The 13,489-nt window shown below is 37.9% G+C and overlaps 1 protein-coding gene across 4 annotated transcripts in view; it reads left to right on the top strand.

Moving 5' to 3' along the window:
* Positions 1-6,001: 6,001 nt before the first annotated feature.
* Positions 6,002-13,489, top strand: part of LOC105201205 (homeobox protein SIX1) — a 41,874-nt gene continuing 34,386 nt past the window's right edge. For 2 of the 4 annotated variants that reach the window (XM_039449015.1, XM_011169148.3), the window contains exon 1: positions 6,002-8,730. In XM_039449015.1, coding sequence (XP_039304949.1) covers positions 8,416-8,730 — 315 coding nt within the window. In that variant the 5' untranslated portion in view covers positions 6,002-8,415. The remainder of the gene's footprint in view (positions 8,731-13,489) is intronic. The other 2 variants (XM_011169149.3, XM_026132919.2) reach the window with 2 other exon arrangements.

Raw genomic sequence — 13,489 nt, 5'->3', positions numbered from 1 at the left:
AGCATTATCTTGCTTGAAAAAGGAGTTGAAAAAATTTGGAAAGCAACGCTTAAATGTATTTCTGGGCACGTGCGTTTCATTCTGATTTATTGTAAAGAAAAATATTATTCAATTAATGAACGCATTTATATTTAAAATATTTTTAATTTTTGTTTTTACGTATAATTTCCTATCTACTTTTAATATCTTAATTTATATGTAACATTGTTATACATTATTTTTAATATATAATTTATAAAAAAAATTTTTTAGAATATTATATTATTATTATGCAAGACCTAATATTTTTGCCATATTATTTATAATAAATATTTTTTTTTTTTTTTTTTAATTGGAGAGATGAGTTTTGTAGAATACCTGCAAGGATTTAGCAGGCAAGTGTGATAAATCTTGCAACGCCCATATTCTGAGTCCATTCATGCTTCTTATTCTTATTCATGTAACATTGAATTAAAATAGTCTAAAAATTTTTAGCCACTTGGGATTTTGAAACTTTCGAAATATCGGAAAATTTTGTATAGGTGTCAAGATTGATCTGAAGTTTCAGCACATTGCTGTAACTGACATTGCGTTCAATAATCGACGATCGATTGACCACGTCATGATGCAAGGACTACGTGATGTTAGCTGAACTGGCGTTCGAATGAAACAGATAAAAAAGTAAAATAATAATAATGATAATAATATATGAGTGTAAAAAGAATAATGAAATATAATGATCTATATCGAGTCGTAGACTTTTCATTAACTACTACTATTTCAGATTGTGATGTCAGAAGCGAGAAAATATACATAATAAAAATTCTTGCGCAATGTAATAGAATGTCAAATGGAAATGTTTTTCAATAAAACAACATTTGCAATCCATATAAAATAAATTTTTAAAATATATCTAAAACTATTTTTTTCTTTCGGGAAAGAATTAAATTATATTTATTTCTATATATTATTAATTTGACAATTGTCTTAGCTATGAATGTACCTTAGTTTCATTACATATAATTCATTTCTGGACACATGGTTATTTATTAATTAACAAGAGGAAGAGTTTTCGGTATATTTTACAAGATCGACTAGGTTGTTTTGTTGAAACACATTTGTATTTTAATGTATTTTTGTTGTGCACTTTTCGCTTCTGATATCAAAACTAAATAATAATGGTGTAGTCTTATATCCACGACAGAAATCTGTCCGAATATCTCGAATGAAGAGAGAATTGGCTAATCGCATTTGTGCAATTCTAATCAACTATCTAAGTGATATCATCAGACACGCAAAATACAAGTAATACAAATAAAGTAAGATACAAATTATCATAGTAAATAAAGACTATATGCATGCATATGATAAATTTATATCATTTCTTTAATGATCGACTGTGAGAATATCGTTAACAAATGTCGGTTACAGAATTTTCTGACGATAAAACCGCATCATTCGTCCTCGTGCCTTTGAAGTCGAAAAATCTTATTACGCAGAAAAATCTGATTGGACGCCGGTCGAATGTGTGTAATACAATATTCGCATTTGCTGCAGTTTTTAATGTAATGTAACGCAGCACTCGTCGCGCGAACGAGTTTAATGATCAGCGAACGTGACTCTACGTTTGCTGTCGTTCGCTTTTCTTCTTCCACGAGCCTTGACCTTCTTCGGGAATGTGAATTCTAAAGTCTCGAGATGTTCACTAGATTCTTTCTTTGCAAGCTCATCGCCATCTCTCGCGCTATCGTTGGACGTGGTCTGTTGCAACGAACTCCAAAATTTACTCTGTATAACCCCCGATTACAATTTATTTGTAAATAATTTTTATTATAACTTATTATTAAGTTTTATTATTAACATTTAATGTTAATTATAATTTATAATTTGTAACTTTTATTCGCAAATTTGTATTGTTCTTATCATTGTTGTTGTTGTTGTTGCTGTGGGAGAACTTTCTTCTACCTAAAGGCCGCGACACAGGCTTTTGCATAGCTGCATAACCGTATGCATAAAGAAATCGATTGGTCCATTTCCTTATGCATATGCTAACGGACCCATCAACTTCCTTATGCATACGGTTATGCAGCTATGCAAAAGCCTGTGCTGCGGCCTTAAATAAAAGAAGATTGCTCTCTGTATATGTTTACGTTTACCTGGCATTGAGAGGTGGAAGTTGACTGGTTCGGATCCTGTTTGGATGGTCGCGCGGTACACGAACTTCTATCCAACAGAATTCGCTTTTCACCGTTTTCCATTGATCGAGAATCGAACGAAACGGATCCCACAATTTTGTCTCTTTATTGTTGCAAGCGTGTATCTTCAGAGATACACATAAGAGTTATTCGATTCATTTTCAATATTCACAGTCTGTTTCATAAGAGCGTATATGCACATATATTCGTGGTTTATATGAATTTTAAAAAAGCATATAACATTTTAAGATATATTTAATTATATTATTGCCTATAGGTTGTCCCAGTTTTCATCGTATTTTTTTTAGCTTGACAATGTATGGGCATGTTTTCGATTGACTTTATAGCTTGAAAGTTCGAAAATAGCGATTAACATTCTCTTGATTCAAAAATATGTTTAAATTATAATAGTTATTATTCCATAATAAACAACAATGGGTCATTGGATATATTTCAAATGGTACGTGCGTTTTTAAATTTTTGTAAACCTTGCAGATGAAATATTTCAGAGGTCTCGCAATCAATATCACGCTCTTGTGAGACAAATTAGATAAATATATTAAAAGACACAATGTAAAATTAATAGTAATTTTACCGATATAGCGTTTTTGAAATTAGAAGACAATTTTCTTGCGGTCTTAAAAGCAGAAAGTAATTTATATGAGGTGTAGATCCCGTTTTTGTTCATGTCAATTTTAAATATAATATATATAAATTTGTATGACAATTCTTTTTTTCTCAGAAAAATTTCCGTTTTTTTTTGTAACCAAACAGATATTTTGTCGTCACATTTCACATTACGAAACAGATTACGGTCGATATTTCGGGACATAAATTATTTGCTTTCCAATGCAAATTACCATATGAATATGCAGGCGTATTTGCATTCGTGAAAGTATCATAAAGTGCAATCATAATTTGAACTTATGCATCTTACCTAATGTACGAGTACGAGAGAGTTGCTAAATACGTACCCCTTAAGTTATTTTTTATTATACTTCTCATTTGATTTTGAAAATAACAGTTCGAAATTGTAGTTTGATGTTTCAGACATTTATTATTTAACATGTTAATATACATGTCATATTCATAATGTTAAATTTTTCAGCAATAACAAATTAACTAGTTATAAACATTTTTATAATATACTGCGAAAAATGTAATTTAGAAAACCGATTGCTTAAAGCATATCTGAGATCTCTTAAATTGTATCGTCTTCGAAAATATCTAATTTATGAATTAAAGTAATTAAAAGTATAAAAATCATTAGTTAATACTTATTTTATTAATAACTTATCGAAAAAGCCATTGAATATTTAATAATTAATAAATAACAACAGTGGAAAAAGCAAGGGCACTGAAATAAAACTGGCTTGAATTTATTTTTGTAATTGACATATTTTTATTCGTATCAATTATTAGTGTTTTACTATTATCATTTATCAATCTTACATGAATATCATTTTTATTATAAAATGTGGCGGTATGAGTCAGAAAACTTAATGTTATAAACTAAATGTTACTTATATTAAATTAAAATGTAAAATATTAAAGGTACTTTAGAAGAGCGGTACGTATTCAGCAATTCTCTCCCATATTATATATTATATATGACATTTTTTCTATATTTTCCCATTTTTCCTGCATTAAAAACTGCTCAACTTATTTTGCAAGGAGCATTTCAACAATTCGGCACTGGTCTTAATATTTCTCTACGTTTTATTTTTATTTTTTTAATTTACTTTTGTAATTGATGTCATAACTACTAATTTGCCTGTTACAAAGAAAGTAATGAGAAAATTGTCGTTAATGAAACATAAAAGAAACTACTTTAATTTTAAGCTAAAAAATAATATAGAAAACCAGAACTATCTCGACCGAAATTCTCGTAGTATATTTTTACTAGTTTATATTTTAGAAAACTTAGGAATTAACATATAAGAATTAACATATAGCAGTCTCTCTCTCTCTCTCTCTCTCTCTCTCTCTCTCTCTCTCAAGTTTTGCTTTTTTCTAGTTTCTTCTCAAAGCTATTATCGCCAAATCGCAAATGCTCGACGAGCGACGGAGCACATCATTAATTTCTCTATTGCTGCTTTCTTCTGTTGAAAAAAAAAATTGGATGATGTGTCGGCGATTTTGCTATAGCAACAGACCGTGTGCAATGTGTGTTATTCTAGCCCGAGCGCGCGACGACGAGAAAGTGCGCGATGCCTTAAGTAACGCAAAAACGCGGGTGAGCGCTCTGTCCGTGAAACTTTATCCAACTTCTGTTGTAAGTAGCTTCTAAGCGACGTTACCTTTCTTCCGCGGGGGCGTTCATAAACTCTGCGAGTGCTATAAATCGATTTTTCCCCGGGGAAGAATAAGCCGTTGCTCCCTACCGTTCCCGAGCGTCTTTTCCTCTCGCCTCTCTTCGTCCACCCTCTCCCATCCAGTGAGCATCGTTAATAAATCGACGCTATATAATGAGCGATATAATCTTTATTGCTTCCTACATTTGGTATTTTCCTATGGTATGTGTCACTTTTTTTCGTAACGCTCGATGAATAATGAGTGCTTCCCAATTAACACATCTTGACACATATGTACACAAGAATGCACGAAATGTAATATTGTGCACAACTCAATTGGATGAAAGTGTGATACTAATGTTTACAGTTTCGGATAGAGTTAGGATTATTTTTCAATGCCATGTCCATGGCTTAGCATTTTTTAATTCCTGATAATGATTAGAAACTGCGTTTTCATCATTTCAATCTCATTTAGTTGTCGCGGTTAGTAATTATTTAATCGAACTAGAAAACAAACTGACACAGCCGATTAGTAGCCCTTGGGCTGAATACAGATGTGTAGTGTTGTGTCGATAATTACAACAATTGGAACGTAATTTGTGTCGCCGTGTGCACGTAGTGTCCAAAAATATTACAATTGATACGCACCCAATAATGCTGGGATAGCTCGTGATTCGTTTGATTCTAATACTTCTGATAGTGTGAACTATCTGGTCACGATGCTAATCTCACAAGCAATTGCTTTATTATGCCCTGACGCTGTTTATCTCATTAGGCAACTTTCATAAATTCGCCAAACGGCGAGTTTGAATTTTGAACGCGACGGACTCCCATGCTGTAACTGAACTTGTAAATCTGCTTTTCTCGAGGTCAAATAGTACTGTTACTACTCTATATCTACACTTCGTCAGTTGGTAGTGTTTAATCTCAGCTATGGTAAATCTGTAATAAATTTAAATAACGCGGAAAAACCATCAATCTGTAGTGGTAACAATACGTTCTCTCATCCTTCTTTCATCCTTCGATCCACACATTTTTACAATCCGTTCGAGACTGTTCGACAAAAAAAGCAAATAATTGACGAAGAGCTGTTCTACATACGTGTGCGTGATTTCGAGATTTACATGCGGATAACGTTCGCCATGCATCGACGTAAAAATCGCGTTGTCCCGCTGTGCGTGCGTCATTAAGAGAGAACAGACATCCAGAAAAGGCTGGAATTTAACGAGCTCCTCGGAAGGATCCGCGGTCTGGATGCAATTCGCTCGCGTGTCTCCTTTCTCTCTCTCTCTCTCTCTCTTTTCTATCGTCCTTCCCCACCTTGCATCCTTTCTTTCTCTCTTTCTCTCCGCTCGTGCCGGACGTTCGTAACGAGGCTCATTTGGTGGCGCGCACGCGACCAATAGCGCGGCGGTATGGTGGCTGCGGCCATGCCCAGCGGCCAATAGCGCCGCGCGTCACGCAGCTGTCAGATTGACCACGCCCCTTGCCAATCCGCACCGCGTCGCGCATGACGCACTCGGCTCGCCTCGCCGACACGCCGCGTCGCCAGTCCTTTCTGGTGCGCGCGTGAGGAGAGTGTCTCTCTCTCGCGCGGCAGCGAGAGAGACAGAACGGTCCATTGATCCGCCGCTTCGTGAGACCCGCTCGTTCAGCGTGATCTAGATCACGATCACCGAATCGGACTTGCTCTGGGGGACGGATCCAGTGCGCGTCGAGTGAAATCGCGTTCGTGCCGGAGAATCGCGATTCCTCAGCAGTCAGTGGTGTTGTTTCTTCGGTGATGAGTCTCGTGGACATATGCTTCTCACTGGGGACAACAGACGAGTGAATCGCCCGGGTGGAATTTTCTGATTACACCCGTTCTATGCGAAGGCGTGATTTCAAAAGACTACAGTGATCGAATGTTCTCTCTTGGAAGATCAGATTATTAGCAGCTTGCACCAGAGATCATCTAGTGCTTGAATCAATGCTGATTCTCAGCTGTTCGGGACGCCCAGTGTTCGAAAACGAAAATGTAAAAATGCGACAGTCAGGAAGGATTATCTCTATCGCTCCGTTACTTCATTTAAAAAAGTGAAGAGAGGCATTGTAATTATTGCACACGTACAGATAAACGTTATTAAATCGTCAAGTGGCATTTGAGAAGGTGGGAATTCGAAGGTGGAAACGGTTTGAAGACATTTGGTGAGGAGAGAGCGTCGCGACGAGAGGCGTCGATGGGGTTCAAGGAGAGCGAGGGAGACGCTCGTTAAGGCGCCTCTAATAATAGTAGCGCGCTCGCGAGTGTACCAAGCGGTCTATAAATACGATCGCTGGCCCCGTGGAAACACGAGCCCGTGGATTTCACGGTGCAACCTGTGTGCCGACAGTGAGAGCGAGACAGGAAGAAAGAGCAGGGAGTCGGAAAAAAGTCGCTGTGCGGGAGTGGCTGGCAAACGGACGGACCGGACCTCTATCGCGGATCAATTTGCCGAAAGTGTCCACGACGGGAATGATCTAACGACTGTGCGAGTTCACCGAGCATTTCCAGGAATGATCGTGAGCCGATCGAGCCAAAACTGCAAGCGTGACTCGACTGCGGACGAAGCGAGGATCATCGCCCGGATGATTTGATCTTCCACTTTTGGAATCTCTGTGATCTCTTACCCGGAAATTATACTTTTGCTCATTGAACAACAATATCCTAGCGGAACACCGATCCGAAGTCCAAGAAAAGATATTCGAAGAAATTCCAATATCTTTTCTCAGCGAAGAGAAGAATCGACGATTTCTTCTTGCTTTTTGGATTTTTGAAGATTTGATTTACATCAGATCGCAGAGACTAACGAGTGCGATTCAGGGACAAGTAAGGATCTGTGACTTGGATCTGCTAATCGGTTGGCCGTCGGCACGAAGTTAATCACACAAGACTGATACCGGAGAGGATCTCATTTGTTTCGTAGGATTTTTCCACTTTCGACTGTGACGTTCGCCGATCAGCTGGTGGAATCCAAAAATATCGCACGCTGGTCGCGAAAATTTTACGCGATCCTCGCTCGGACAAGACAATCGACGAGAACGATCTGTCGAACGGACAGCCAAGCGCAACGTTGCGGACCGATAAGTGATGTTTTGGAGAGATGTACGATCATCTCGGTACAATCGTCGACAGTTCGTCGAACGGAATGTAAAGGGGCTTCTTCACAGTGCTTTCTCGCCTCGAGCTTCACGTAGTATAGTGCAACGCCTACGAATTTATCTGTCCAATTGTTTAAATTAATTGAATATAGTTTTTAATTGATGACTATGACGGATGATGGTACACGAACGAGCGTTTGAAAAAAACTGAGTGCATGCAGACGAGATAGGTAAAGTCTACGCGTAAAACTGATCAGTTTTGACAAATGATGCGATAAGTGTGCCATCGGATTACTGTCAGTACACAGATTGGACGACTTTAATTATTTGCCTCATTATGCGGACTTGATCGCTCGCCGTCTTTTAACGCATTGCGCAGGAATCGCGATTATAGCAAAACTTATCTAGTCTGAGTTGACGGATTGCCGTGTCTTTTTAGACTATAGTTATAGAACGTTAATTTTATTCTAATTAAGAAAAAGAGAGTTTAATCGATCAAATTTGACGATAATCTACATCGGATCAAAATTCTTCCCCTGGACGACGTTTCGCGTCAAGCATTGAATCGTTGATCGGCGCGTCGCGCGAGATGATCTCGTTCGGGCATCCCAACGATCCACAGTGATCCCCGCACAGGGCTCACCTCGCGGAAGATGAGTGGCGAGTGAAAAGGACTTTCATCGCGTAGCGTCGGATCGGAGAACCCGTGAGCGGCGACGCGGTCCGTCGCGGTCGCAAACGCGAAGCGGGTAGGACGATCGCGTCACAACGGTGGAGGGCGGCGGTGCCGTGCGGGGGTCGTCGTGGACCCCGGAGATGACGCAGCCATGATGGCCTACGGGGGCACAGCTGGTAACGGAGGCGCGATGGGCCCGTCGTCCGGCGGCGGTGGTGGCGGCGGCGGCGGTGGCGCGGACGTCCTGGGTACCGCCGCCAGCGATTACAGCCCTCAGAGCACGCCCACGCCCTTGACCGGGCACTCGACGACGGGTGGCACGGTGGAAAACGCTTACACGCCCGGCACGACCGGGACGGCCAGCTACAGCCCGCAGGACAGCCCGGCGAGTTCCGCCGGGGGCAGCGGTAACGGCCAGCTGCCGAGTTTCGGCTTCACGCAGGAGCAAGTCGCGTGTGTCTGCGAGGTAAGTCGTGTGTGTGATCGCCTGTCTCGCGGAGCTCCACTGACAAGAGGCACGAAAACATACCCGAGTAACACGCAAGTCTGAAAACCGGGTTTACTACAAGATCGCCACGAGAAACGTTATGTAAATGAGTACACAATAGACGAAAGGGAGATTGAAGAGAAGTTGAGGGAAAGAGGAGAGGAAACACAGATCCGATTTCCTCGACATTGATAACCCTTTAAGTTTTAGGATTTAGAGAGCGCTTATAACAATGTTGCTTTGGCAGATTTTTATCTTAATTAAAGTTGGGGGATTTTTAATTTTTATTGGGGATTCTTAGGTGCGTAAAAAGTTCAAGAGATTTTTTAGAATATATAATTGTATATTCTAATCTCTTAATTTAGAATTAGATAGACTTAATAGAGAATTAGATATAGAAAATATATCTAATTCTAAATTAAGAGATAATATACTTAGATAAAAAAATTTTTAATTCTGTAAATTTTTTACGACCCTAAGAATCCTTAATGAAACAACCCGTGATTCTCAAATTGTCAATATAGTACAGCCTGAATATTCAGAACGAATACTCTAAAACAGTACGTAAATTTAGAATATAGCGTATAAGTCGAGTTATAACTGTAACTATGCCAAGAAATTTCAGCATTAAAGTTACATGACTGAACCAATTTAATTATTTGTTTCTACTTGGTAATAATTAGATTCAAATTTACGCGACGAAAATAAATCGATCCCTCAAAAATACATCCAAAGAACGTCTGATAAATCCGGATGACTTCTAAGCATGTGCCGAATGTCATTCATCTTGTCTGACGTACAGTCTAAGTTCGCCGTTGTTTCGTGACTCTTATCAGAAGAATCTCTAGCTGCATAACGCGCCTGCTGCATTTGACTGACCAATGCTATGCGTCGCATTCATAAAAAGCGTGCAGTCCATTTACATTCCAATTAAAATCGAGACGTAAACATTCTTCGCAGTAGCGTTGCGGGATGAACGCTGACGTTGTGTATCAAGTCATGATAATTATGCAGTATGATTCGTCTTACGCAATTCGATTCATTTGTGAACTCTTCGCGCTTTAAGGAAGAGAAAACACCATGGCTCCTACAATTTTATCGTGTACGAATAAAAATGCAAAAAAAAAATAGTCAAAAGTCTGCACGCAGTGTTCGCGACGCATAGTTGACAATGGGCTGCTGATGACGAGCAATTGGCTAGCAATCGCTGCACTTTCCTCGGCGAATAATACCGGTCTATTTGTGATTTTCTCTTCGAAACGCGATGTCGTTAGATTTTATCATTAATTCCGATAAACGTCACGAGCATTTTTGTTCGCGGTGCAAGTTGTTTTTTTTATATATAAATATTGCAAATTGAAATAAATTTGAAATTTCTTCGATATGCAGGTGCATAGACAAATTCAACCGTCGTGTTGATCACTTTCAAAGTGTGGAAGCGGCGAGGATCTACGTTCCGATGATGAAATTGCCGCCGCGTTGCCGGTCGTTACGTCGCCGACAATGTGCAGCGTTATGCGCCAAGATTCGCTTGCATGTCACACGCTTAATGGAATCTGCACGATTTTACTGTAACCGTAAATTGTTTTGCGCGCGACGTTTACGTCCCTCATATCGAACGTCCCACATGTTAACTCGTCCTGTTCGAGAGAAAGAGAGAAAGAAAGAGAGAGAAGTAATTCCTTCCGCGCTTGGCAAAATTTTCATCGATTCTTTACTGCACACTCGTCAAGCTACATCAGGATGCAGTCTCGAACGATTTATTCGACATTTTATCATCTTCATCAATAAAGTTGAAAATTTAAATGAATATAAATCTTTGCTTGAACGAATTCAATATATTAGCTCTTAAATACTTGGATTGTTTAAATTAATATATAGTTTGGATTATAAATGAGAAATAAATATGAATTAAGTACAAGAAAATGTGGCATATCTACGATGACCATTCTTAAAGAAAATAAAGGACAAACTTGAAAATATTTTACCGTTTTGTTTTCACATATTTCCAAACCAGTTTATAACACAGGAATTTACGCATTATGAAATTTTCTTTAACACCAAAATGAGATATTGCGTAGTTTTGTGTTAGTTTGAAATTGATTCGAAATTGTGTTGGAGCACACTCTTGGCTTAACTCTAAAGTAGATTCAAAATAATAAAAAAAAATGAAAACAAATCAATTTGAACAATTTTAATTTAAAAAAATAATAAATGTATTCAACAAAAAACAAATTGTATTGCATAAAACTAACTTTGTCGATTGTTTCCATAAAAATTTATTTATTAGTTAACAACATTATATATTAGAAAAGAATTTCCCGTAATATTGTTAAAATAAAGTTTAAAAAAAATAAATCTGAAGGACAGCTACTTGAAATAAAGGACTGTTCCTTATAATAAAAGGCGTATGGTCGCCATAGGTATATCACCAAAAATATTGATTGTATATACTTTTTAATCCAAACGATATTGAAACGCCCAAATATATTTAAAATGCATTTCAAACTTTTAAATATTTCTTGCATGTATTTTAAATTTGTATGTTGTTGTCTATTTAATTTTAGACCTTTTTTTACTACATGCAAGCGTAGGCGATATGCCGTACTCGCCACCTGAATATTAAGAGCTAATTTCTATACTTTGCATTATAGAAGATGAAAAAAATACTCGCGCACGATTGAAACGTGCGGCGCGTATAAGGTAACGAGCGTGCGAAAAGATGGGTTTGCCAAACGCGGAAGTGATTGGCCGCAGATTGCATCGCTGCACGACGCGTTCTTGCACGCGCATATCCCTGTACTAGCGCTATAATTATGCGGCTAGACTTTAACTCCTTGCCCACGTCGCACAGACAATTATGGCGTTCAAATTCTACGATTGGACTTGGAAAAATGCAAAGGACCCTTCGGTTTATGCACGAGTCCCGATATGTTGGAGACTATGTTATCGCGTATCTATTTGTTCAAAAATATTGCAATTGTTGCCATACGCTGTGACACGTGGGCGCTAGTTGTCTTGTATGATTCGAGGTGCCCACGATATAGTTCCCTTTTCGAAGCATAAACGAAATCGACGTTTCACCGGGTACTGGCCGATTCGTTTCTCGTCGAATCGTTCTTACACGCGGAATCGATCTTACACACTCGAGAAAAAGAGAAATGATAAAACTGGATGATTTCCTTCTCAATCTGGTTATAGATTAATTCTAGAATATCGACTTTCAATCCCAGTTTAGCAGCTTAGCTTCGATACATCATTGAATTATCTAATTCACATCCAATCTTTTTTGATCCCAACAATCTTTAATGTCTACATCGAGTTCAACGAAAATTTATCGATTCAAATTTTATTAATATGTCTATTAATGCGTACAGTCATACTGAAAATTCAACGAAAAGATTTAAATATATACATATGCGTACACACACGCGTGTTTATTATCAATTAACTTTTTAATGAATAAAATGGAAACTTATTTTGAATCATCCGATTTTTTATGCAATTTTTAATATATTATTATATAAAAAATTGTTATCGTGTGCCTTACATTCTTGCGTTATTTCGTTCTAAACGAAAGGAGAATAAAAACTCGCGTAACGGCAGTCTTTCTAATCGGCCTATGCGTCGTCGACAGTTAATCCGATCTCGAGATTTACGTCGTACATTTCTCTCCGTCGGGTGACGTGACACTCATTCCTCATTATGCCATGCGGCGAGATTAATCGGCCGTACCGCGGAAAATTCGGCGACATCCGGCGACGACAGCGAGCAGACAAAGATGACAGGTGTACAGAGATCATATTGCTAATTGAGCGATCATCAGACACTCGTCCGTATATATACGATCGGCGATGTCTTGATTCCGTGTCGGTACTTTCGCAGTGATTAATTTTGTACAATAGAATAAAATCTTGAGACTGATAGTCTCCGCTAGATTAACTTTCTTCGAGCGTATGAAAGATTTATGAATTCAATTTAATAAATAATATTGAAGTTAAAGTTTAATTTAGAGTTAAAATTAATATATATGATTATCGATAAACCTAAAAGGATTATAAATGAGTAGAAAACGTGATCTTCTCTGTATTTATTTGTATCACTGAAAGAGACAGTTAGGGTCAAACGCCTATTTACAAGTGACATAAATTTTATACTGCAAGTAAAGTTTGCATGTATCGGTAACGTATCGATTTTACGAATAGTATCGCGCTTTTAGTAAATCAATTACGTGTAAATTAAAGATACGTGATACCTAGACTGGCGGTATACGGCGCGCGTGATATCGAATAAATGTCAGTGACGCAGAGCAGACATATGCGGATACCGGCAAATAGATAACTCATTTCTCAAACGGAATCCTCGGTGGTTAATTATGTCAACGGGAGAACGCGCGCAAGGGATAACATGATTCGTGCCGATAAAACGAACTGAAGTATACGACGAAATAAAATTGATGTATAGTTCCACTTAGGATCGTGTTACGCGATCGTTTAAGTTCATTAATGGTCGTTACGTGAAATTATACGAATGTTAAACGTCAAAGATATGTCGAGTATAATTTTACACATTAGTAATCATCAGATTTTCTCTCCATCAAATGATATTCTTTTATTAAAACTATAACAGTTTTATGGATTTCCGTACAATTTTATTATTAATGCTTTCTTTGCGTTATTGAGCGATATATTTTTATATTTCTAGTAGAAATACGTAATTGTAGAAATGCAAATAGAAA

This window comes from Solenopsis invicta, chromosome 1, assembly GCF_016802725.1.
Source record: "Solenopsis invicta isolate M01_SB chromosome 1, UNIL_Sinv_3.0, whole genome shotgun sequence".
Classification (NCBI taxonomy): Eukaryota; Metazoa; Arthropoda; class Insecta; order Hymenoptera; family Formicidae; genus Solenopsis; species Solenopsis invicta.
The sequence above is the reverse complement of the archived record's forward strand: the minus strand, read 5'-3'. Positions and strand labels throughout refer to the sequence as shown.